The sequence below is a fragment of the Labrus mixtus genome, chromosome 9, assembly GCF_963584025.1.
Source record: "Labrus mixtus chromosome 9, fLabMix1.1, whole genome shotgun sequence".
NCBI lineage: Eukaryota > Metazoa > Chordata > Actinopteri > Labriformes > Labridae > Labrus > Labrus mixtus.
In genome coordinates, this window is record NC_083620.1 from 10,528,068 (window position 1) to 10,556,048 (window position 27,981).

The 27,981-nt window shown below is 39.1% G+C and overlaps 1 protein-coding gene across 1 annotated transcript; it reads right to left on the minus strand.

Annotated features, from left to right (window-relative positions):
• Positions 1–285: 285 nt before the first annotated feature.
• brwd1 (bromodomain and WD repeat domain containing 1) lies at positions 286–27,873 on the minus strand. The gene is made up of 44 exons (XM_061046215.1): positions 27,681–27,873; positions 27,510–27,568; positions 27,370–27,399; positions 27,125–27,184; positions 25,651–25,801; positions 25,370–25,468; positions 23,867–24,027; positions 23,518–23,739; positions 22,630–22,730; positions 21,819–21,889; positions 21,589–21,689; positions 21,413–21,453; positions 21,220–21,321; positions 19,442–19,595; positions 19,199–19,333; positions 17,963–18,091; positions 17,558–17,706; positions 17,212–17,288; positions 16,516–16,746; positions 15,898–16,081; positions 14,423–14,510; positions 13,977–14,087; positions 13,786–13,856; positions 12,877–13,105; positions 12,561–12,677; positions 12,216–12,323; positions 11,786–11,910; positions 11,341–11,423; positions 11,014–11,125; positions 8,347–8,408; positions 8,101–8,256; positions 7,820–7,940; positions 7,515–7,640; positions 7,351–7,414; positions 7,017–7,067; positions 6,708–6,833; positions 6,428–6,580; positions 6,065–6,225; positions 5,280–5,443; positions 4,278–4,403; positions 3,555–3,719; positions 3,186–3,467; positions 2,945–3,067; positions 286–2,845 (listed from the first exon to the last, which is right to left on the minus strand). The coding sequence occupies exons 1-44, from the start codon at positions 27,715–27,717 to the stop codon at positions 1,449–1,451; spliced, it is 6,615 nt and encodes a 2,204-aa protein (XP_060902198.1). The 5' UTR covers positions 27,718–27,873; the 3' UTR covers positions 286–1,448.
• Positions 27,874–27,981: the final 108 nt, after the last annotated feature.

The window sequence follows — 27,981 nt, forward strand, 5'->3', positions numbered from 1 at the left end:
AAGGTCAACATCTTTCGACATCCCCTTCACAAATAAGTTTTAATTGACCTGTTATCTTCTGTCAAATTTCTGGCTGCAAATAAACTTCGAAAGATTCAGTGAGCTGTGAGTCATTATTGGGTTTAAGATGAAGCATGAGAAAACACTGATCACATTCTGAGTGATGAGTCAACAGAACCATGGTGCTCACAGAAGTTAGTCGAGATCTTTTGCAAAATATAATTATTATCTTCAGGATGACAAAAAGCTGATGCTATGAATGGACGAGAGTAACTGAAACACAGATTACAGCTTGAAAAGATGTCTTTATTAATAGGAGGATTAACTAATAAATTGCACTCCACAACAACATTGTCTTCAAAGTTTTCTGTGAAATCTGTTACTTAAGTATACGAAAAACATTGGGCAAAATGTCATCAAATTACTGTATTCAAAAAAAACTCCCCATCACCAAATGAAACCATATGACTGGCTAAATGCTCTAAGTCAACTCTGAAAAAGAATTTAATACTGAAAGCAGGTAATACCGGACAAGAATTAAAGGTCTTCCCAATATGAGAAATCACAGCATTTTGCAATAAGTACTTTTGGTCACTTGTACTTGGCAAAAAGGTACCAGTTTGTGACATATGGCAAGACAATGCATTTAAATGTACAACGAAAGAATACAAATAAAAAGCTCAAATTTAAATATTTTTTACTACCCACTGATGTCCGAAGCTTTCAGACACTGCTATTGTCAATCATATATTTACATCTATTTATTAGAATACAAAAAAAAACTACTTCTAAAAATGAAATGGCACAGGAAAAGAATTCATATTTGTTCATTTGACATCAACTCAAAACAAAGTAAAACATTAAACTGTGGGTTCACGAAGGAGTGCTCAAGGCAAAAGTCTGAACATAGGTGTATTTTGTCCCAGTGAGTGTGCTTGGACATCTTCCAACCTGAATTGTTTCTTGACCTTACCTTAGCTTTATAAAAAAGAAAAAAAAAAAAAAAAAAAAAAGAATCCTGCATGTCTGACAGTAAACTTAGTTGACCCCTGAGTTTCTAATGCAAAACTAGCGTATGAAATACCTCGTTACAGTGTATCATAGTGCAAGCCAGCAATATGCTTGATTTAACAGAGGTATATTAGATAGCACCCAAGCTGATAAGATCCCCCAGAATGGTTTATCTGCTGGAAAAACAACAATGAGCAGTATGGAAGCTGTTTTTGCTCTGTATTCTTGTGAAAACCAGCAGTCCAAATGCTTGAATTGGTTTTACATCTATAAACATGTTTTCATAGAAAATATAAATATCCCTGAATGAAACGGATTCACAGCATTTTCTCTCGAGGACTCCAGTGCAACTACCATAACGTGGCCATCAAGTGTCTTCAAGGTCTCCAGTTAATCTCTCTCTATTTACTCTACAGCATTTAGTTCTAGTCGCTCGTTTATTCACTGTCATGATAAGTCACTGTTCGCTTCCCTCTATTTCGGGTGTTCACGCGTCTCTTTCGATGAGGTTTGCCGTTGGACTCATCGGTCTCCACCTCCTTTGAGGCAGAATGTCTGCGGTGCTGCCTCAGCTGGCGGCTGGCAGTTCTTTCACCAATTACAGACAGTCTGTGACTTCTCCTCTTTGGACTGCTGTTGGACCCTGAGGCAAATGAGTTTTCTGAGGCCGAAGAGGACTCCTTGCTTTCCGAGTCAGAGCTGTGATTGCTGCTGCTGAAGCTTTCCTTTTGTTTGTGTTTTTGTTTACTTGTGTTCTTCTTCATTCTCCTGGAGCTACTAACGTCCTCCTCTTCCTCATCGCTGGGATCAGATTGGGAAGATGTGTCCTCCTCGTTGCTGTTACTTTCCTCCTGTTTGGATTCCTTTTTGATGCGCGTTGAGGCGCCTGACCGGCTAGTTTCATTGTTCTTGGACACAGCTGCATCGTCAGAGTCTGAGGTGTAAATACGTTTTCTCTTGGAAGACAGCGGATACCTGGGTTTATTGGGGGAGGTTCTATGAAACTCTCTTTTATTGTTCCCGTCTTCCCAAGATGCTGTTGCCTTGTTGCGGCTTCTCCGTTTACCTTGGTTTAAAGAAGCAGAGTCCTCCTCAGAGAGAGAGTTCTCACTGATGTATTTCTTTTTTGGCAGGGCTCGGAGACTACATCTTCTATTTGATGTGTTGTCTGATTTATCCGACTGTTCGTCCGACGAGCCAGAAGAGCATTTCTTCCTTACCTTCCTCTTGGGCTTGTATTCCTGCTCAGAGCTATCGGACACCGAGTTGTCATGATGGGGACGTTTTGACTCACTTTTTCTTCTTGTAGGCCTCTTAAACTTAGCTTCAGCCTCAGATTCCTCACAAGAGTCATTACTCGGTACTTCACATCCTTCATTTTTTGTCAGTCGTTTCTTGTGTGGGGTGCGTCTCCGTTGACGATCACTAAGCTCCTCTGAGTCTGCACAATGCATTTTATTAGTTGAGGCAGATTTTTGCTCATCTTGGCGTTTTGACGATACATTTCTTCTCTTTTTCTTAGAGTCTTTGATGATGGCATCCTCCACATTTCTTCCATTTTGGGATGGATGTTTTTGAGACCTGTGGTCCTTGTCCTCTTTGCCTGAGCTTACGGGTTTTTGACGCGTGGTCTTGATTTCAGTGTCCTTTGACTCCTCTTCCTCCTCACTTGTCATCCTCTTCTTCCTGTTTTCAGAGGATTTCTGAGACACTGCCTCTTGTTCCCCCTCCTCTTCAGCCTCTCCGGAGCTATTGTCAGTGGCTTCCTGTTGTACTGAGTTGTTGTCAGACTTGCGGTGCTTTGCCATGTGCCCGTTCACATGAGACGATGTATCTGCGGAGTAGACGGAAATAAAATAAAAAATCCAAATTATTAAGATGTCTCATTACAATTCAAGTAGCAACTAGAAATCAAGATGAAAGTGTTTCTCACGTTTTCCCTTCGTCTTGACGTGATCTTTTAATGCTCTCTGTTTAGTGGACATTGTGTCTCCGTTGTGATTGCCGTCTTCCTCATCCTTGGATTCGCCTCGTGATGGCTTTGTTTTTTGCGAAGCTAAAAGAGTGAAAGGAGGGCTACAATGAACTACTGTATGTTCCACAATATTTCTAAAATGTGATGAAATAACATTTTGGATTTTGTAAAAGAAGTTTAAAGAAAAGCATCTTCCAACCCCTTGATGGCGTCTCTTCATCAGAATCAGAAGTGCTCTGAATCACCGCCGTGCGTTTGCTAGCCCGGGCTGCGTGGTGCACACGGCTGCTCCTTTTTGGCTTCTCCTCTTCCTCGTAGTCTTCATCAGACGCCTCAAGGAGTTTGATTTTGTTCACGGCTGCCCGTGCTGTTTTTCTCGTTAGTGACTTCCTAACCTTTTGATCTTCCTTAAAGTCCCGGCAGTGACGTCTCTTCCTGCCAGGCGACCTGCTGCTGTAACCATTCACCTTGGCTCTGCCTTCTAAAAACAAGAGGGGGGGGGATAAGAAATTTAGCTTCTGGGTTTATTAGCTGGTTTAGTTGATGACAATTCAGTCAGTAGGGTTACCTTTATGTTTCCTGTCTGTGTCAGTGCCGTTTCTGGTCTGCCGTGTGTTTCTGATGTTTTTACTGTGGTAACGAGGACCTGAAGACTGGGAGGACATCTCTCCATCTTCACTTTCACTGTCAAACTCTTCCTCTGCCTCCTCTTCTTCACTATCACTCTCTGCAACTGACAGCAATTACACATGTCTAGTTAGAAACCCTTTGTCGAGAATATATAACTTAAGAATGTCACACTGTTTTGTTTTTTTTTAGAGGCGGCAGTAGCTCAGTCTGTAAGGACTTGCCAAAGTGCCCTTGAGCAAGGCACCATACCCGCACCAGCTAAGGAGCACATCCATTATTGCAGGCCCATAGTACCGGTTTGTGCATGCGTTGATTCCGGGTCTGTGTGTGTGTGAGTAGCATGTAACAGTGTGAAGTTGATAAATAAAGTGTATCAAATTATCATTCCACTCAAAATGGCCGATCTATTTGTTTATATATTTTTAAGACCACTCTTAACCTTCATAACAATTACTTATGAACTATTTATCACGATTTTAATACAGCCACTTGTATGTGTGTTTTTGTGTTGTGCTGAGATGTGTGCGCACTAATGCTCTTTTACACAACTGAAGTTCCTAACGGATAAATAAAGTTCACTGAGGAAGAAATCTACATTCAATGAGTCTGTTTTCAAATTGGATTCCAACAGGTAACATTAAATTGATATTATACTACTCACCCTTTTTCCCTTGCTTGCCACGGTTGCTTCTTGTAACTCTAGCATTCTGTCTGACTTGATGATACCTTAAGGAACCCAGACTTTTCAACCCTTCTGATCCAGTCAGCTCGCTCTCACATTCAGATTCTGAAATCAAATTAAACATATTTACATTTAAAAAGAGCACTCTAACTCAGAGAAAGAAGTGCAAGCCATCAAATAATACATCATTATAATTTTGACATCCCAAAACAACTATTGGCCTACACTGCAAATGATGCGATGGACGCCAGCCTGGGGTGTTCAGACCAGGGTTGAAAATGAACTTTGCCTACCTGCCACTGACTGGTGGATTCAAAAAGCAGTCACTCATTTATTTTTAAACTGTGCTATTTTATGAGGGAAGAGGTTTCAACTATTCATTAGAATACTAACCCAATTCAATGAAAACAACTTTATTAATCCCTCTTGGGGCAATTGGTGTGGAGTAGCCCGTACACATGAGAACAAATATTGACATGCTCCCTACATTTTTGTTATTTCAGTTTATAATTTTGAAGTTGTTTAGAGTTTCCATTGCAGCCATGTCATCAAAGGCTGATTTAGCTGCAACATGAACCGTGACTGAGAGGCAAGATAATCAATTGATTGTTTTAAATGTCTGTGAGATTACCTGAAGAGTAATCCCAATCATAAAGGTTAATACTTCAAAATGGGATTTTTAGAAGATGTTTTGAGCAAATTCACCCGCCACTTTAAAAAAGTTTTATTTGTAGCCTGCTCTGAAAAGAAATGCAGGAAAGTGACTCTGACCAATCTGAACATCTCTGTGATATGTCAAAACTATTTTTAAACTGTACATCCTTTGCACATTAACAGCTATGTCTCCATCATGAACTCACTGAATATAAATATGCAATGGAAATCTATTATAGAAGCCATGATAGAACAACAGTTGAAGTGAACACTGCCAATATATAACTGGCAAACCAAAATTAGGATGACTTTTTTTTTTTTTTTTACCTGGAGTAGATAAAGCACCTTTGGAGTCATCCGAGGAGCTGTGACCTGAGCTGCTGCTTTCACGCCTCCTGGTCCTCTCAGAAACTATCACTTTGGCTGAGGTAGATTTGGTCACTGACATCAACTCCACTTTTACCTGAGTTTTTAAAGCAGCTCTCCTTTGACTTAAAAAAAAAAACACAATAATCATTTTAACAGATATTAATGGTTATTGTCACATGTAAAACTTGACAACTTGCCATTTTTGAGTCCCTCTCCTCTGGTAAGAGGCTGCAGTCTATCAGGATCTAAACCTCGAGCTACAAACAACAGTTTCTTACCCTCTACTGCCAGCCTCATTAAAGCTACTAGACAATAGTGCTGTCAAAAATGGCCAAAAATGTCTTTCGAATGTTCATTCTTAAAAAAAATAACACACAGTTTGAACCGTTCGATTTTCTATTTTTTTTTAAGGGCACAACCAAGCAAGTACTTACAGGTAAGGTTATATTTATTTCAAATTGTTTTACACAAAACAAAATAAACTGTATCATAGCATAAAACCTAAATTAAATACCACAGATCTCTCTCGCATGCGCACACGCTCTCTCCCGAATATTAATTTCCACATTGAATGTTCTTTTAATTATTAAATAAGATTATATATTCGACATTTGTAATATTCTTTGACAGCCCTGCTGGACAACATTCTAATGCCATGTGTCAAAAGATGTACATAAAGCTGTCCACTTGTGGAAAATCACCCAAAGACTTGTTTTAACAGCAGGTGTGTGGCTCAAACAGACCTTGTTGTTGTGGAGGCCTGATCCTGCTGCGGCATTTTCTTGCGGAACCGCTGACTGCGGCGAAGTCTATCACTGCTCTTGACGACACTCTTGTACTCCGATATGATTGTTCTTATTTGCTCCTCAAAGAATGCAGAGAGCCGCAGAGTCATGCTATAAATCTAGAGAGAGAGAGAGAGAAAAAGATGAGTTACAAGAGCCTAAATATACATAACGTGACATATTTCAATCCAAAATCTGAACCTAGATGAGTGTTATTAGATTAACTCTGACCATTATACATATGTACTGTAAATTCTTTAATCCTGTCCTGGGGAGCAGTTCATTTGACATTTTTTCCACAAACTTTAATAAACCCCTTACCTTGGAGCGTTTATTGGGTGTGTAGGCTTTAGCATTGGCAAATATAAGCCTGGTGTCTTTGCACAGCTCTACAGGGTTTTCATAGCCATCTACTTCCAAGGCCCTTTTCACTGTGCACAAGTCCATTGGTGTATCAATGATTTCAAGGTAGTCCTAAACAGACACACAAAATGACAACACTTTATTTATGTTGAAGCACTGGAGCGCAGATCTTTAAAGATAACCTGCTGATTTGATGTAATTAACAGCATGCTCCTGGTGTGTGTTTATTTTAACCTACTGGATAGTTAACAGGATCAACAGGCTGTCTGAATGGTTCCGAGTCCTCACAATCGAATATGTAGTTGAGCAGTTTCTTGCACTGTTCCTTCCAGCCTTCCCTGTCAGGAGCTACCTCTACAGAACGCTGTAAACATAGTAAAGAAAAAAAAATCATTGCAGACAGACTTTCGCTAACACTTCATCATAAATAGTCTCTACCATCACATCCACAATATACCAATCTGTTAGTGTGACAGTATGGATGACCTAAATCATGGTATACAAAAGTTCCTCATTTGATGATAAATGTTTAATTTATTAGCCTTACCTGGCGTAGTCTGTGTCCAGAAGATGTACCTGGCGCTTCTGTTTCTTCTTCCTGTGAGCATAGACAAGAATCAGGATTATTTGAATACAAACATAAACTGGATGGCGTTTCCTCTCTAAAGGTGTAGGCAATCAAAACTGAAAAAAAAGAAAAAACACCTGAACTATCAATTGTAACTGCGTTTGGGCAAGTAACGTTTCCTCTCATTCCTGCCTTTTTGTAATGATCCACTCTATTTGCCAGTCAATTATACATGTAGTTACATGATAGCAGTGCCTTGTAATTCAAACAAAAAAGACCCTGATGATCTAAGTTTCAGTTTAGACAGATTTACCTCATCTTCATCCATGTCTTCCACAGCATTGTATATCTCCATGATATCAGTGCAGCTTTGATTACTGTCAAAGTAAGACATATGTGTCAATTTAATGCGCAGGAAAAATTATTTGAACTTTATGTTGCTCTGATTAATGACAATCAATACAAAGTACAACATACTTGATGAACTTCTGGAGGACATTTGTGATGATTTTTGCAGAGTGGGCAATCTTGCTGCTTGGCTCATTGAATGTGCGGGCATTGTGTGCAATATACCTTGCGTCCCAAATTAATGCTGAGAGGCGTCTGTGGATTACCAGAGGGAAACAATTACACAGTGTCTCAACAACCTGTGTAACACATCAGTTATTTGAATTTCAACTGCTGACGACATTCAATGACAGAGCCAGATCAATGGGGAAAAAGTACAAATACTAAACTGGTGGTTGAAAGGCGGGGGGGGGGGGGAGAATGGTGTGACTGACCTGTAGAATCTGTTGAGAAGACGGAGTCTGATGGTTCCCAGGTCGGTAGGATAGGCGATCAGAGTGCAGTAACTAGGATACTGTATTAAGTCGACAGGACCAGAGAAGGGCGCTGCAATCTCTGTAGCAAAAAACAAGAGTTGGATTAGTACATCTGGAAATAAATGATTTCTTGTTAAAAGAGCCTATCATTCACCAAAGTGAATCAATGAAACAAGTAAATGTTGAAGTGTGGACAAACAAGAGAGTTCAAAAAATGTATATTTTTTTTACACATTTACCAACAGTGATGAGCTGATCTATGCCAGCAATGATTCGCTCACATTCCTCGTCCCTGCTCCTCTCCTCCCATTCCCCTTGCTGAGGCTTGTACATCAGCTCACTCATCTCAGCTGCTGTCACAGGTATACAACCTCCTTCTGTATCTGGCTGCAGGGCTGCAGAGCAGAGACAACCAAATATATTGAAACTCATTTAACAGTGTTTTGTGAACTGATAGTAGTAAGACAGTTAAACGTTTGATTTACCATCATCTGAAATGGGTTCCACATCCCATGGACTCAGTTTCTCTTGTTCTCCATTGTCCCAACTGATGAAAACACAAACAAGTGTTTCCAAAGTCAATTTTGACACTTTCACTAGCTCATTAAACACAGTAATTTAAAAAGTTTGATTTGGTTAAATTTATAAATGTAAATGCATACATTATATATTGCTGTCATGCTTCTCAATGGCCACTAAAAAAGAGACACATCAAATGCACATACTATAAATTGTAAACTTAATTGGATTGGCATCCAAGAAGAAATCAAATCACTCCCAGGAACAAAATGTCAGTGTTCTTTTTAAACAGATAGACAGCTCAGATTTGTGGATCTTGGCGACATCAAAGTTGGTTAGATCCTTCTTTACGAAGGACACAGCATCACACTTTATAAACACAACATTGTGTGCTGCGCTCTTTGTAGTGCAATACGCTGTTAGCCACCTACTGAGTACATGCACTTCCAGCAAATACAAACAACATGGCCCATCCCTGTCCATTTTAAAACAGGTTAAGATCAAACTCTACTCAAACACAAGCATCAATAACAGGAAATTAAAAGCATCTTCACACTTTATTGATCCCGAGGGAAATTGAAACCGCTTCATTCACAAAAAAGCTTATTCACCACTTTCTTGATTGAAAAATGTATCCACAGAATCACCTCCCTGATTTAGTTAATAAACTGAAGAAAGGAAGCAAATCCAGCTTTGGGAAGATAGTCCGCTTCTATTTGTATTTACTACTTTGTTGCCAGTGTGGAAAGACTGAGAGGTAGAGCTCTTTCACTTGTATTACTGCTTTATAATAATTCATATGTTGACCCTGCTTCTCTTAAACTTGTGACTGACAAAAACATGATATCCTAGAAAATAACTGGCTCCACAGCCATAGTGTATCAGAATCAGAAATACTTTATAAATCCAGTGGGGAAACTCAGTTGTTAAAGTTGCTCTTTCACTCAATATGGCGGTAGGAAATATAGAAATATGTACAGAATAAAGAATAAATCAAGAAGAACCAAAGCGGAGAGTATCTGAAGAAATAATAAGCTATGTACAAACCACAGAGAATTCAATATTTGAACAATATTTACAAATAGTAGTAGTCCTCTACAACGTCCACACTGACCCTGTGGATAGAAACAGGGGTCAACGATGCCTTTTTCCTACTCCGATCCACTCCCAGTACTTTTATCTTTGTCACGTTGAGCTGGAGATGGTTCCACTCACATGCGACAAAGTTCCCCACCACAGCCCTGTACTCAGCCTCCTCACCCTTGTTGACGCATCCAACAACAGCCGAGTCGTCAGAAAACTTCTGAAGGTGGCAGGTCCGTGGTGTAGAGGGTGAAGAGGAACTGAGATAAGACCGTCCCCCTGTGGTGCCCCAGTGTTGCTGACCACTCTGTCAGACACAGTGTGATATTCACACATACTGTTGTCTGCCAGTCAGATAGTCAACAGCCCAGGACAGAAGAGGAGCATTAATCTCCATCTTTGCCATCTTCTCACCCAGTACTGCCAGCCAGACGGTGTCCAAAGCACTGGAGAAGTCAAAAAACATGACCCTCACAGTGCTGCCGGACTTGTCATGGTGAGCGTAGTTGAGCAGGAACGTGATGGCATCCTTCACTGGTAGGCAAACTGGAGTGCCACAGGTCTGTAGTCCTTGGTTGCTGGGGCGCACCGAATTCGGTACAGGAATGATGTAGGACGTTTTCCACAGCACATGGACCCTCTGAAGACTCAGGCTCATGCTGAAGGGTAACTCTGCAGCCTTGCTTGCGTGGAGTCTCATCAGCTGTCTTCTCACATGGTCCACGGCGACTGTCTTCGCAAAAGTGCTGTAACTAAGCTCAGCCTTCATAACGTCATCGTACATTCATATTGATTCTGCGAAGTTGTCACCTCACAACAGCCCTGCAGTTTGCCATAGGCCTCTTTCGACCACCTCCTCAGTCTTCTTAATGCGCACTTACACTAGGCCCGGTTGCCGTGTTCCTTGATGAAGCACGACTTTCCACTCCACCTTGATATTTCTGGTAGCGTGGAACAGTGGCTAAAGACTGGATGATAGCAGATACGGCATGGTGGATTTTCTCTGATCTAACAACGGAGAATATCACAGAGAAACATTGATTGCAAATTTACTGACCATGTCGATGTTGCATTTCCATGCTTGTGTGTGCATGAGGAATTGTACTAAGCCAAAGCCCATCTCTTTCAAGCGGGACAAGGAAGTACGGACCACTTTCACTAGACAAATGAAATGGACTTTGGGGGTGAAGTGTGCTTGGGTATGGTAGGTATTGCCTTGTGTGAATGTGCTGTAAGTCCCAAGCTGCCTTTTTGCAAGAGGCACAAAGCAGGAGGTTAGGTGAATCACCCTGGGGGGGAGCCACTGTTTCCCACACATAGACATATATATAATTGGCCTGCCCAGGTATAACAACAAACAAACTAAAATAAGTTAGACATTAAAGCAAAATTAATATATATACACAAACATAATATTAAAATATAACCCAGCCTAGTAAAAACAAATACACAAACACCTAGAAGGTAAGAAACTTGACAGGAGCAAAGACAGTCAGCTTGCACAGTCAGCACATGCACACTTGAGTAACCCGAAAACATTTCTTTCCTACCTGACTTTGAAGCACTGGAAGAGACTATCGGGATATTCCGGCTGGTAGGGCTCCTGACAGACAATAGTCCCAAACCACCAGGCGTCATCAATCACTGAGCGGAACCTGTCATCTGTACAGTTAAAGATGTTTAGAGATTTTTAAAAAGGAGTATGTATTTTGTGTGAGAGTTGTTTAAACCAGAATATTTTAATTGAAAACAAATGTAACAAATATTATTATATTAATAATAAGAATATTTTAAGTGGAGTATGTTTCATCTACAGTACAAACTTGGTCTAAAAAGAGGTAAAAGTAATCTGTGAATTCCATGGAGATGTTACTTACTTGGTTGCCAGTTTCTACGGAGCGCCTCGTCATAACTCTGCCTCAACACGAGAAAATCTATCACATCAGGCATGTCGTGATACCTGTAGAAGAAATTAGCAACACTTCATTGGGGAAGAACAATTTTGATTGAGTGAATTATATTAATATATCCATATGTCATATACATCATTAACAAATTGGAGTAACAGAAACTGAGCCAGTATGTCAAAGCTCAGGATGAAGCCTACCAGAGTTAATCCTAATCATAATATTAACCAAACACTCAAACGAGACTACCATTTCTTCATTTAAATCCGAATTTAACTTCATCTAAGTACATGCAGTTCAAGGTAGACTAGATAATCTATCAGCTTCGTGTTGGGTTGCTGATGGAAGTAATAATGACAACAATACTGAATATGTTCCTGAATAGGAAGCCGTTTAATGAAACCAATATGCTTACTTGATAGTAAACGACTTGTCCGTGATTTTCTTAGTGCCGTGGTCAATAAGAGTCAGCTTCAGACAGCAAAGAGTTGGAGGGCAGACTTCATATTTGATCCCAGTTATCTTCACAAACTCTTGGTCCTTGTAAATATAAAATGACATTTCTAATTAATCTGAAATGTTGAGTTCCACATTTTAAAAACAGTCACACCAAAATAAAAAGAAATATTTGCAAAGTTTAAGCAAAACTACCTCTGTTTAAATACAAAATAAACACATGGCTTTTGTATCCCTGGTTCTTCTTGATATTGTACATCATTTTATTTTCAGTTTTTCATGGCTTCAGAAGGATTGTGTAAATGATGTTTGTTTTTTTAAATACTGTATCATTTTATAAAGTTCTCTACAAAGAAAATGTGTCAATCTTCTTTTTTGTCTGGTCTTACCCGCAGGTCCATTTTCTTCCAGGGCTGCTTGTCTAAATTGATAGGGTACAGTTCATTCCGACTCACTGCTTCTGCATAAGCTTCATGTCCCTGCCGAAAGTAGATCACCTGGCAAATAAAATCCAAAATGATTAAATCACAGAAAATTTGGCAACAAAATATTTTTAGAGTTAAATCTAGGAGCAATCATACCAGTGTTGCAGCCTGTAATGGTTAAACACAATTTCTAATGTTCTAATGTATATTTTTTAAATGCTATTTAATTTTCCCTTAAAGGTTAGTCAATAAATCTTTAACTAAACCAACCAACTCTGATCTTGTTCCTGTAATATAAGAAACTCATACCTCATCACCCATTTGAGGAACAAAAGGAGACTTCCTGGGAATGACATCAGTGATCCAAGGTGAGGGTCTAAATTCGTTGGACACTTCTCTGTTGACTGATGGTCGGGCCTTTGGACGCTGCTTTGAACACCATGATAGAAACATTTAAGTTAATAAATGTGAACTTGTTTTTAAAATATTTGTAACACAATGAATCACTATTTCTTTAGAAAGAGATCTTAAAGCTCTCTGGGCAAAGATGCACCAGTTAAGATTCAGGGCCAGTATCTCCTGAGTGCAGTAGGATAGACTAATTGGATTTTCATTTATATCTCACCCTGTTTGCATTGTTCTTTGCTCTCTTGGCCTTCTCTTTGTTTTTCTTCAGAGGTTTTTCCTCCTCATCACTCTGTGTTTTCTCCTCTTCTCCCTCATTCTTGTCATCTTCATCCTCTTCAGAACTGCTGAGTCTGCGCTGCCCCCTTTTCCTTGATGACAGAGGGGTGGATGGCTGTAGGTTGATACCAGCGTCTGCTGTCCAGTCGGAATACTCACTGGATGTGTGGCTGTACAATTAGAATCAGTCATTGTTTCAACTTTAAGTTACGCACAGTAAATGACAAAAGGCCCTATAAAACCTAAATACAATTATTTGTTTCATCCTGCTTGGGTTACAGGCTGGAGGGGATTGCCACCTAAGACAACACAAAGGAGAAACCCATTCATCTGGTACTCTGTGTACATGTGAAAGCACTATACTTTTTCAAATTTCTGAAAATGTCCAAGAAATAATTCTCAATAGACTGTATGTATGAATGAAAATGAACACATTTTTCACCTAAAGTTTATCTTGAATTTTCCCTGCCAGCCTCCCTGGAAATAATTGGCATAAAGTCAAGGTGCACCAATGTGAGAAAATGTCGAGAAATATTCTGCAACTGAGTAGAGGGAATGATGACATACTGTATATATCCTGTTATTGGTGTATGAACTGTGTTGTTCTTCTCTGCTCTATTGTTGATATTGCAAATATGTCAAACTACACGAAGCATTGATAAAAAGGCAAAAGTTGTCATCATAGCATCAGACTCTGTTGCCTCATCAGACATTTCTGCTTCGTTATTATAACATCATTTCCTACGTCCCTTTCAGGAGTGCATATGTGAAAACAGATGGGAACCACTGAACAAACAAATTTGAAGGATGACAAAAAAAAAGTAGTATGTCACCCTTCTAGACTTTATACCTTGAGCTGTCACTATTCCACTCTTCCTCATCATTGGAGGAATCCAAATCACTGCCTTCCAATTCATTGTCCTAAAAAGGTTAAAAACATAAACAGGAAAAGCTTAAAATCCCAAACAGGACCCCTGAGATTATTTAAAATGACAATTTTACCATGCAGTCTCCGGAGAAAGGGGATACCTCAGAATGTACCTCTGAGCTTGCGGTCTCCTCTCCCTCTTCACATGACAAGTCAATGTAGTCCAGCATGTCACCTCGGCTGTGTGCTTTCTTTGTGTTCGGAAGTTCATCATCTGAATCATCCTGAAAGAACATATGCACCATTTCAACACCAGGGCAACACCTTGTACTGAACAGCTGTGAACAGAGTTTTTATTCTTGCTTATTATTATAAAAACACAATCCTGACATGGGCAAGGCAAGTATGCTAGTTTAGTATGCACGACCACTCAAAAATACTACCAGCTTTCTAATGATCCAAAGCTTAATGCAAATGGGTGAAGTATCCCTTTAATGAAGATACTGTCACATGTAAAGTGTAAACAGGTTTAACTACAGATTCATATAAAATGGGTAAACAAACTATTTTCAAATTGTCATTAAGTATTTCTTGCATGAACAGTGGAAAAGAACCTTACTCGACAGCTGTACATAATGCGTCTTTTCTTTGCACTGTACAGAGCAACCTCCTCTTCTCCTTTGGCTATTCGTCTGTCCTCCTGCTCCCTGAAAAAAAATCTTATTGTTAAACAAGTCATTAGGAACAGAGGAGAATTTAGATTCTATAATACTAATATTGGAGTCAGTGCACAGAGTGTATGCACACGACCAATACAATCTCTGTGCATGGAATTAAATGGCTGCATTAGGTTTTTTCTTTGCCAGTATGTTGTTCTCCGCTCTTTTGTGATAGCGTGATTCCGTTGAACTACACGTAGCATTGATATAAAGGCAAATATTCTCATTATAGCGTGGTCTCTGTTGATTCGTCCGCTACTCTCCCATTGTTCTTTTTAAGTCACGTCTTACCTCAGGAGACCCCCCACCCCCCTCCTGTCTGACAGGAATAGTCTCCCGTTGTGAGGTGCATATGTGAACAGCCAGGTCAGGAGAATATCTGGAGCAGTCCTCCTGAAATTATCTAGATATTTTCAGGAGTGCAGAAGTGAAAACGGCTTATGTCATGAACAACTAGCCTTCTCCATGTGGCTCACCTGATGGTTTGGAAAATTAACCAGGAAGGGAATAAAAATGAACTTTTGCAACTTCATACAGTTGCAAAAACATACTGGTGGTGAAAGTCAACAAAACAGAGGGAGAGAAGAACAGATGCAAGGGGAGAATCAATCAGGTGTGAACAGAGAGCAGAGTCGCGGGTCTGTGTTTGTGAGGAGACGAAGGTAGGCAATGTGTTCAGATTACTTTGTACTTTAAAGACTAGAGTAAATTAAGTAGGAAATAACCAACCAAGCAATCAGGTAATGCAGAGTACTGAAGTTTACCTATGATGCAATGCTTATAAAAAAAAACATGTATATGCGATTCATTTTGATTGATTAATCATAAAATCTGCCATTAACTTAATTATTTTGTAAACACTTGACAGTACTCATAAAACTACACCTGGTACATGAATAAAACTCTTCATGGGCATGTTGAATCACAAGCAACTGTCACTTTTCTGCAGATACCATGCCTTATATGGACTGAATCCTTAGATAGACGACCATTAGTAACATAGATTTATTTTACCATTGAGAAAACCAGGTTACATTCATATTCCCCTAACATACTTTCCATATGAGGCATTTCCTAAAAAACACAAGCCTGTGTTTTGGCTATATTTTCCCAATATTTATCTGATCTATGATAAATGATACTACGACAAATGATAGAGATAGATAGATAGATAGATACTTTACTGATCCCGAGGGAAATTAAAAAAAAATGATGATGATGGTCTAATTTAAATATATAATCAAAAGATAATCAATTGTGTAAAAAGTGTTAATTATCCAATTTAAAGATTATCAATGGGTTACAGTCACCCAGGCACACATTAAATGTCTCCAGCTTTGATTTAAAGAGCTCATTTTCCATCTCCAGTGTTTACCTGTAGTTGCTGGTTGCCAGTTCAGGCACCACCACCCTGTGCCTCCAGGCCTGCAGGTCTCTTTCTGTGGCCATTTGGCTCCGAGGGGCATTCTGGTGCATCTGCCTAACACCCTCCACCTGTCCACTGCGGCGAAGACCCACATTAGGAGGTGACTGCACATCGGCTCGTTCGTTCACAGACACTTTCAAGAAGCAAAGAAGAAAAATGGCCCATGAAATGAAAAATTCATTGTCCTGGTGTAAATCCAGCATTCCTATGGTTAATGGTTCATTCATCTGCAATTATCTGCCAAATAGATTTAAAAAGCATTATCTGAGTTTTTTTTTATTTTTTTTACATCATAATAACTGCATTTTCCCTTCCTGTGGAAGCCAACTATCCAATCAAATTCAACCAAACTTTCGCGTTTCCTATCTTGTTATTGGATCTATCCCATTTCAGTAGAAAATAAGTCACAACACAGCAGTTAGATACTCTCGAAGTTCAGTTAAATGGGGACTTTAAGGTGTATTTTCAGGATATCATGTAAATATCATATGTCCAGTCTCCAACATTTAACTGGGTTAAATAGGTCGCTGAAGCCATCCAGTAACAACACAGGTGATGTATTCATACCTCTGTGTGGTGTGGTTGGAGCTGCTACCAAAGCTGGGCCCTGTGCATCAGCTTGCTCTTCTGGCCCTGCTCCAGCCCCTGGTGCTGCCTCAGTCACAGGCGGATTCTGCCGGTCCTGTTGCTCCTGGAGATGTCGTATAGCCTCATCAAGGAGGCTGATACGTCTTAATGCGACCTCATCATGCTCTGCAGTCTGTTGGCTGATCACCTGCTCCACCACCTCTCCATCACCTGTAATCAAAGAGCACTATTAGAATGGTATCAGAGGACAACTAGATCAACACTTAGAGTGGACTTCTTAAATAAATAACACGCTTGACAAATCATAGAAGCAGAAAAGACAGTGTTCAGGTGTTCTAAGGTGATTTAGATGTCGAAGCGTATATTTTTTAAAAAGGCTTGTTTTGGTTAATTTAAGGCCTGTTTGGGGTTAGCTGGTAAATGGACTTGAGCTTGTGTATTGCGCTTTTAAACTGCAGGTCACTCCGACCCAGTCACACGCTTTTGGCAGCGCCATCCAAGAGGTAGGTCCATTTGTATTTATTAATCTAATTCATACACTCGGAGCAACGTTGGGTAAAGTGTCTTGCCCAAGGCCACATCAACTTGGGCTGCATGTAGCTGGGGATCAAACCCCACCCTTCAGTTTCAGAGACTACCGACTTTACCACTGCCCCACAGCCGTCCCATTCTTACTTGTGGCTACGTATCCTAGCTGAGGAACCAGGTGTTCAGCAGCAATGTTTTCCCGCCCTGGGACAAGACGCTGGTACCTGAAAATGATGTGAGAAATTTGAAGAAAATTAACATTTTTGAAAGTTTATCAAGCCTGTTAGTAATTTGAGGTCATCAAACACTGGCCTTGCTATGAATTATACACATAAGAAATGTGAGACAGGGACAGTATGACTGTAAGTTGACTCAAACTTTACATCAAAACTTAATTTATTTACTCAGTATTGTTTCTCATAATGGCTGTAGGCATCGAGAACCTGGATTTACAAAACATTCCAACATAAATTTGAAGTTTTATAATGTAGACCTTGGAGGATGAGGGTTTCCATCCACGTCCACTAGGAAGGGTGGGGGCATGAGATGGGGTGCCTGCTGTGTCTGTTCATCCAGCACAAAGCCGTTTGTGTCCCTGATCAGTGGTCGGTAGTCTGTGTGGAAGAAGACCTGATCTGGAAGCTGTGTTGTATTCACAGGAAGGGGGTTAAATTCATATCAAGTGGGATTACTGAGACATACACTCGTTTCACTTATATAATAAGACCATAAATACAGTCTATCCATACAGGCAATGAACTTTAATTTTCACAATCATTAACATGGCCTTAGGTGTATTTCTTAAGTTAAAACAATTATGCCATTTTTAGGTGATGTCCTAAAATAGCAACAATAACCAATATGAACAATATGCTCTGCATGCGATGTTAATACTTGCCTTATCATACGGCTTGGAACTGCCAAAACCAAAGATGAGTAGATGGCCATGGGAGTCTGTGCAGGCAAACCGCTGACCATCAGGGGTGAATTTGCAGTCAAAAACTGCTCCATGACCCTGGCCCTCAATCTGAATAAGAAACAAAACAGAAAAACATACAAGGCACAGAAAGTTGTTAGCATGTGAGACAGTCTGCAGCAACAATATATTCACTTTTTTTTTCTAATGGGTGTCCATGATTTCTTTCCAGTTAATGCAGGACCTTGTGCCCAAAAACAAAAATATCTTCAGTAAGTAGGAAGACTTTTTGAAATGTACGTAAGGTGATATTAAACAAGATGAAAAACACTGAAAGATACACAACGGGAGGCCTGGGAACTGATGTTAGCATTCCACACAAATACATACTAAACTAAGTATCGCTTTCCACCATGTTGCTTACTGCTATTATGGTGTACCTTAAAAAACATTCAATAACAATTGGGTGCCTACCATTATATTAATGCTATATTCAGGGATGTGACTGGCATTAGACAAAAAAGCAGGAAAAATACCCACGCAGTACATACAATTTAATACATTAAATTACATCTAGGCTACTGATGAAGGTACTGTCAATGAAAATATGATCTCTGCTTTAAACCACTTTAAATGCACAAATATTTCTTACGCTGTAGGCTGAATACAAGTATATGTAGTTTTTCATAACATGACCGAGAATACAAAGTTTTGTTTTGTGCACTTCCAAAAAAGGTAAAATACAAACTCAAAATGATTTAAGAGGCTGTATTGTTGAATGAACAGTCTTGGCTTCACGCACAGATAAAATGAGCCAGCATCCTTATACAGTTAATGAGGATCGATTTTCTAATATTGGCTTATATAGCATATCTTGGCTATAGCTACAGAGTTGTGGACATCCCTAAAATCAAAGCTGGTTACCCGCACAGCCTGAACACAAACACAAACAGTTAAGCTGGAACTCAACTTGTTTTACACTGACAGTGGTGAGCCATGTTAACACAAACATTAGCATAAATATTTGGCAATGAAACATATTACACACACAAGCCTTTAGATGCCCTGAAATTCTACTTATTTGACAAAACAATTAATTTGAAATTTAACAAAATCTGTTTTATTGACATAAGACATCTCTTCCAAGTCTGAGAATATGTAATTCTTAATTAATCCAGAAGAATCACATCCCTGTATATTCAAAGAGTGACATTGTACCATGTTAAAGTAATGCTGTGTGTTCTCTCCTCGCAGCAGATCCCATATGAAGATGTTCCCATCATGACCAGCAGACAGGATGATCCTGGGGTCAAAAGGATGTGGCTCAAGGACAAATACCTCAGCCTCATGGCCCTGAAAACAATTTACAGATAAGTCATCGGTTTTCAAAATAAAATAAATAGGGGTTGTCATCTCAATATTATACTATGATTTAGGAAGTGAAAACACATGCAACATTACTTTCAGGATATGTAGCAGTTGTCCTGTGTAGGAGTTCCACACTTTGAGAAGATGGTTGTTGACAGCTGTGATGACTGTATTATCATGGCGATCCCACGCTACCATGGTGACTTTGGGTTTGAAGTAGGTTTCCTCATCACTCGTATGTTCGGCACTGGAAAGAAAATACAAATTTAATTAAAAAAAAACAAACTACAAAAGATAGAAAAACAATTCACGTTGTAACTCATTGTCTAATGATCATTTAGATAATTCATTACTGGCCCAAATAGCAATAACATAACTGTAAGCTTGTATATTGAGTTGTCTAGTCATCGATTTTATACCTTCAAAAATGTATTTTTCTTGTTTACTATGTTGTCCTTCCATTGCTGTAATAATGTTATCTCTTTCACTTTGTTCATTTAGTTGCTAGCCTTGTGTATACACAAAAAAGCAGCACTCTTCTCTTCTGGAACACAGAAACATTTACTGCAAAATCTAAGTCTTAAACATCAAACAGAAAGAGTGCATCTTGGTGTGATCTAACATCCCTCTCAGACTGCGTGTTGACTACTATGGCCCATGATAGCTCCAGATTTCACCATTATGGTATTTATACAGGCTGCAACTTGTCTGGGTCTCCCTGCTGCCAGCACTGTCTTTCTTCATAAATATTGCCTTAATCAAATCAATATATATCTTTCAGTTCCTTGCCTTACTGTATACATGTCTAACATTCTATACATTAAAGGACAAATAGGCATGCTCGACTGTGAATTATAATCAATACACTTAGACAAAGTAAACACGCTTTTAATCACTTTTAACATTTCCAAGCTATGTGCCACATAAACAGGTGGTTTCAAGTCTCTTTTCACGAGTTTCAGGGGCTGGGTTTATCAGAAAAACTAAACAAATCAGTAAAAGTAGAGAGTGAGACAGAGGGTGGAAGACAAAAAAAAAGGGGAGAAAGAGGGATCACACTAGAAATATCGACTGTGAAAGTCTGCATAAAACAGAACTTCGAGAGTATCTAAATGCAGTGCTGTGACATATTTCCTACTGAGATCAAATCAAAAAACAGAAGGCTTGACATAAAGTTGGGATACATTTGATTGGAACGCATTTCAAAAAAGAACATAGTGTATTTATAGCCTGTGTGTTTTATACTACTTGCCTTGAGCGAGACAATTTCATAATAAAAGCGTTCTGTACAAACCAGTGAAGATTCTTGCCAGACTGGCCTTTTCAATTTAAAAGATCGCTGGAAGGATGGCCATGCTTTATTTATCACGTCATGACAGAGATACTACAAATGACGACGTAAATATTTGGTGATGTAAGATCAAACTGGCCCTGTACATATTATATATATATATTAAATAAATACTATACATATGAACATTTTGGCCGAAAACTGCGTGCGGCTTCTGGTCAGGCGAGACTTTTATTCTTGCATTTTCTGCATGTCGCACCTGTCACACCCTGGTTTGTGAAAGCTTTGGCCTGTTAACATGCAAGCCAAATTAAAAATAAAGCATTCATGCAGTCGCCACACAGGTGATGCTACCTTAACACACAGTTTAACATTTAATACATGAACACATAGTTGAGATTATACAACCCAATACCTATGAAAATTAAATGTATGTTAGTGGTGTTGTGAGAATTTGAAATGGCCTTGGCCAGTTGAGCCAATTATAGAAACTTCTTGAATGTTAAGGGCAATTACAAGTTTGAACTTGAAGAAAATGTGGCCAAATCCACACTACTGATTTTAGCAAAGTGTTCCTTACCCTGGAAGAGTGGCAGACATGTTGAGCAAGATGGACCTCCACTGCTGCCGCTGATGGAGCTTCCAGATACGTGCAGTTCCATCTCGACTTCCACTCACAAACCTTAGATAACAGGTAACACGTTATGAGATGTAATATTGATGTCTGTATAAATACTTTAAAAATGATAGTACATAGATTGACGTCACTTTACCTTTCCCCTGAGTGACAGAATTGGATGCTATCCACTTTGTCCTAAACAGACAGCAATATGAATCTTAATCATTATTTGCTCAACAACTGGTGGGTTGAACCAGACATGCAGCTGAAGGTTTGGTGAAATATTTTTCCTGCATATGCAAAAAGTTTGGAATTGGAGAATGCTCTCACCGTGTGCTCATGAAGCTCTGATATCTTTTCTGGGCTCCCACTGCCCAAGTAATAAATTCTTATGACATCATCAGTACTTCCTGTTGCTAAGAAAATCCCACCTGAAAAAACGAGATTCAGGACAGTTAACGTTTATTATTTTATGACTGTTAGTTGATGGATACATTCAGCTTCATTCCATGCAAAAGCACGAGTATCCATATAATAGTCTACTTTAAAGAACTCATTACCTGGACTGAAAGAGGAGCACACAGTCTGAACTCCTGGCCTCGGCCTCTCGATAAATTTGTGTGGCCGATCACTTGAGAGATAATAGAGAAAGAGAGGTTAATGAAGGACCACATAATAAAACCACTAAATCATATTCACTTACACTATACAAAAGTAAAGCATAGGAATTGTATCAAATTAATTTTTTTCTTACTTGCACATACACCTTTCATCAAGAAGTATAACATTTAGTACCAGTTTTTTCCCTACATAGTAGTTAACCCATCCTTTAACAAAACTTTCTGAAGTTCAATAAAAAGAAAATAGGAGTTCAACTTCAGATGTGAGAGAAAGCATTCAGGTTAGATTCTTCCACAAACGGAAAACAGACCAAATTTAGTTTAAATCTGTCTATGTAACTGAAATGGCTTTTTAATATTTGTACCCGGTTTCTTGCTAACAACTAGATTCTTGCAAGTACAGGGATTTAAAAAGGAGCTGTATTTCAGTGTGATGTATAAAGCAGCCAGATTAGCAACAAGAAACTATCCCCCAAGTCTGGCTGCTTTTCCTTTCTTGTAGGTCTCTTGCTGAAGGAGAACAGCTATTTACATAACAGTTATCAGCTTCAACTTTTTACTAATAGCCTTCAACTCATACACAAAACAAATTATGTTTTGTTCAAATACTTGTATATTTGGTTATAATCCGTAATACACTGTAAAACATTCAAGTTATCCACAAATCAAAAATATTTTATAATATGATCTTCTATAGGTGACTGCCAGCATTTCAAACACATTTTTAATGTTTGTTAAAAGCAGCACTCACGTAAAGTTGATGTTGTTGACATCCCACTGCCAGAAGCAGACTGTAGCATCAGTTCCAGTAGACAGCATAAAACGTTTTGAGCCCTTAGCAAAAGGTGAGAACTAAAAAAAAAAAAAATACAAAAAGAGGTTCACAGATCAAGAACCTGAATAGCTCAATCAAATCAAGACATTTATTCTACATTGAAGACTAAATTAACAAAACTTGCTAAAAAACATACAGTACTAGGATTAGCGTCAGGATTGCTGCACACTTCCTAAATATCCAATTTACGACATACATTCGATTTTTTGTTTGTGATTTTGATATACTTTATTAATCCCAGAGGAGAAATTCAGGTTTACACTGTTATTTAGGGACATGCTTCTCACACACATGGGTCCGAATCACACACATGCACAAACAGGATCTGTGGACATGTATTAGTGGAGAGATGTCAGAGTGAGGCTGCGACACACTGCTATGCAGAGAGCGCACCAGGGCGGTTGGGGGATAGGTGCTTTGCTCAAGGGCACCTCCAAAATGCTACAAAAGTGTCCTGGCACCTCTCCAGCCACCAGACCAACTACCATATTACTGGGGCTTGGGAACTGGTGACCCTCCGGTTCCCAACTCAAGCCCCTACGGCTGACCTACGGCGCCCCAGAAAGACCCAGACCTAGTATAACTAATATCATTTTTGAGCAGTAGAACAAACGGTTAAAGTCTGACCCGCAGCTCCTTTCCCGCACGTCATTCCCCCAATTTCCTACTCTGTCCACTTTCCTCTCAAAATAAAGGCAAAAAGAAAAAAAAAAGAAAGAAAAAGAAACCAGCTCAATTCTGTCTTTTTTTAAGGAAAACATAACAGGATAGCCCATTTTTCAAATCATGTAAAGATTGTGTTACCTGTAAGGAGGTAATAGATCCACTGTGCCCCTGCAGCACTGCCACAGGAGCACAAGTACGAAGGCACCATACACGGATGGTCTTGTCACAGCTTCCGGCTGCAATCAGTGTGTTTTCGTTATTAACAGCCAAGTCTGTGATCTCTGCAGAGTGTCCTCGCAGTGTCGAATGAAGACTTCCATCAAAAGAAGACCAAATCTTCACCAAACAGTCATCTGAGCCCTGAAAAAGAAAAAAAACTTGAGTTATTTTAGTTACAAGACTCATCTGTGGCCCAAGATATGTTACACAGCAAAACAAACAGGGGTTTATTTTCAGGTAGGAACATATATTAATAGTTGTATCTTACTGTGAAGATCCTGAGACCGGTGCGATCAAATGCAATACAGTATACTGCAGAGAGATGCCCCAGGATGCGCCTGTGCAGCCGCATGTGCTCATAATTGCTGACAGGGTTGATGGAGCTGTAACGTTGCACTCCTGTCAGCTCTCTGCCTCGATGGACCTTCACTGTTGATGACATAATTAAAATCATTAGAATTAAGAGATTCATTTACAGGGCTGAAGCAACACTGGGATCTAAACAAAAACAGTGGGCATCAGATAAAACACATATCAAAACGTTGTTATGCTTGTGCTAAACGGAGCATGCAAGTGGAGTGTCTTCTTACAAACCTTATAACCTTAACCACAGCAACAACTACACACTTAGGTTTCATTAAAGCCTGTCCGTGCACATCATTTTCTTTACACGTCTTTTCAGTCTAATGCTGTCAGACATCTTAACTTTATTTGAACATAAGATTTATGGACACAAATCCCATCCCCAATCAAACAATGATCTGTAGACAATAACAATATGAAAACTGCTCTCAGGTTGGATAAATCTAGGTTTGTAACTTTTTCCATAGCAAACAGTAAAATATTAAATATAATATATTTTCTGGAGATAATTATCAACCTTACCAGCAAACATGAATAGCTGTAAACATTTAGGAATCAAAGAGATTCATTTTTTTTTTTTTTTTTAAATGACGTGATGGAAAACTCCAATGAAATTAGAAACTACAAGCAATTTAACTTTAACTAGTTTGCAACAGAGGATAAAATCTGTCTAAGCCTTTGCAGTGCAAGAAACTTTTATTTCCTCAACAAAGTCAAAATGTATTATATGAAAATCTTAAACTCAGGAAAATTAAAATTAAAATAAAAGTGAATTACACAGTTTGCCGTGTTTACACCATCAATCATTAAGAATTCCGGGATCATTTTCATTCTTCTATATTTTTGAATCTGCAGCAACTAGAGCTGCAGTGAATGTGAAAATCAGGGCCAACGTTTAAATTTACAATTGAGCGACGATTCCGATAGTGATTTGTTGCTAGTAGTTTATCCTCTTGAAATGTCATTGAACATGTCTTGGAAAATGCATGTGTAACTGATCTTTCCAGGAGATACATACAGCCAACGTTTTCTTTCAGATTTGACCATGAAAACCAATTTGTTTCTCCAACATATTCCTTCTTCTTTACCTTAAACAAATCTCTTCTCAAAATCAATAGTTATGTATTTTAGCTTGCCAGCAATAAATTGATGTAGCATTACAGATACACATCAGCTACTGACATTGGTGCATGCCACATTATTTGCTGATGAGTCCATGTCCGTTACCAGGGCTGATATCAGCTGATACTGATGTTCAATCAATACATTGGTGGTTCACTATCAGCAGCAATTATTTAAAAAATGGTAAATGGAAAAAATAACTTCTTACAGTATCAAACACATGTGATCACTATTCATTCTTTACAATGCATAACAGAAGAAAACTATTGTTTCAAACCAAACATACCAAGATGGGGAGGTTTTTTATGGTTAAAAGGCTTCTCTGGTGGTCTACCCCGGTGAAGGGCTGCAAATGACGAAGCTCTCAACCTTACGTCAACACAGTCTGAAAAAGAAAAACAAAAATGAACAGGAGATTTGTCTGATAACCAGCTGAAGCATAATAAAAATGCTGGTGAGCAAACAAAGGATTAATATATTTAAACAATGATATAAAAAGTGCAGGGGCATGTTTGTTTATTGTCAGAGAGGAAAGCTTATAAATTTAATTCCCACACAAATGTGTACCTTTTGCTGTCCGAAGCATTGACTGCTTTCCAGACCCAAGGAGAGAGTGCACCCCTGGGACACATGATGGCACCTCTTTATCAAGAACTGGTCCAATCTGCTTACAAATTTGTAGCAAATGATCTGGTGCAATATGTCTGGTGGCTGCAACCTGATAGATAAAAACAAGAAAAAAAGAGATTGATCGACTTAGCAAAGTTCCCACAATTATCGTAAGTCTTAAACCTACCTTCTTAACTATAAGGATTTGCTGTACTTATTTTTTTAACAGGATTGTTGAATATTGTATTTGTGTATTTCATACTTTGATGTTCTGATATTTTACAGACTTATCACTGACTTATTTAAGTTAATGAATCAATCGTTAAGGAAACAGCTGTTATTTTTCTTAAGATTAAACATTTTTAATGCAGGAGGCATGTCAATTAAATTTGGAATAGGATTCCACCTGCAAGACTGAAGATCAAAGCTGATGTAGTTATTTTACTTTCAAAAGTGTTCTCAAACACAGTACAAAACTAATACAGTTGACGTTGATTTAATTTACTAAAACTAGCAGCCATGAAACAAATACATTCTTCATGTCTATTGCTTGATTAAGACATGGCCACACATTCAGGACAGGACAGGATAATACTTTATTGATCCCCAGGCGGGGGATTTGGGCGTTGCAGCAGCAAGACAGAGAAGTAGGTAATATAAAATTCACAGAATAGGTCACATAAATACAAATAAAAATAACAATGAGGTATATACAGAGAGTATAAATAGTGAGGTGAACTGTACAGGACAAATAAATATAATGTGCAGTGAATGGCAAGTTAAAGTGACCAGGGATGAATTAAAATGATGTGTGAGCAAAAGTTATGTAAACAACAGCAGTCTAAACTTATAATCAATCATGGGATTGATATTTAGTTATATGTAATATATTTAAAGTATTTTCAAACCCTATTTACTATGTGCAACCTGCTTTAACATATGGGTCAAATAACAGTGTGACAGGGTATTTGGTGTTTCATGTGCTTCTGAACTCCTCCTATCCTGAGAGGCGGGACATCTCTTACGCAAATCTTTCCCTTTTCACTTTGTCCAATCACAGCACGGGTCACATGCAAAGTAGCGCAGAGACAGCGCATTTCAGTCTCTGGTTGGCCAATAGATCTATCCGGACGTAGGAAAAAGTCGAAAAACCCACCCTTGCTGCAATACAACAGTCAGGGCTAAATAACACGAAAACGCTTGTAACAAAATTGTCTTATAAGCGACTGTAACACAACTTTGTGTAACATTAAGACAGGCGGCTTGAGTGTTAATCTTGCGGATGATCCCGGCTCAACGAAATGTTGAAGTCATTACGAAACAAAAAAAGAACAAAGGACGTAAACAAATCCACAGCATGCACACTGTCCCACTGTCACAGGATAAAAACAAGAGCTGACATTAAACTGAGAGAAGATGTTTTTAATCTTACCATGTCTTCATATGTTCTCGGGTGCTCGTTTCCCAGCCAGTCCAGTCTCCCGGGCAGGAGCTGTACAACACAGTGTGGTGTAGCGGAGTCACCACACAAAGCATTAGTATATAGTTATCATGAAAACGAGGCAGACGAGCAGCAGCTTTAAAAAGAGTGATTTGAAGTTGTAAGCCCGGTGTAAGTCCAGACAGACTGTTAGCACCTAGCAGTTTACAAGTAGCATATTGAAAGACGAAACCCACCTGATATTCCTCTAGTTCGCTCACCAGGACCTTCAGGGGATGAAAAGAGTCAGTGTAAATTAGATTGTCTCTATAACATTATTATTAACACGCTAGTTGAGAATATAACCCTCCGTGGCAGTAAAAGCACACCAGCTTACCTCAGCTGCTTTACGACATGGACCCGTTGTCAAAAAACGAGTAATCAAGTAATAGAGCTCTGAAAATAAACATTGGGGCGACACGCCGGGGAAAATGAGTTAGTATACCAATTAGGATGAATTACACGGTGTGAATTAAAGCTTTCAAATATGTTTACTTTTGCGGCTTACCCGACTCGAGGAGCGAAATGTTCCGATTTTTGGCCATTGAATCGACCGTGATATTGAGAGATTAAACAAATGTAAGTCTTACTTTAAGACTAAAGAGAAATGATTTGTTCTACTGAATTAGATTACAACGGTATATGTGCACCTCCGAGTTGCTCCCGCTTTCTATTCAGCCTGTTTGCAGTCGCCATTGGAAGGATGAGGCCTCGGCGATACTACTTACTTCCGCCACAGCGGCGTAACACAGGAAAGGGGGGGAGGAGCTCCTTCAACAAAAGACACAAGTCTGCTTCATGATAACATT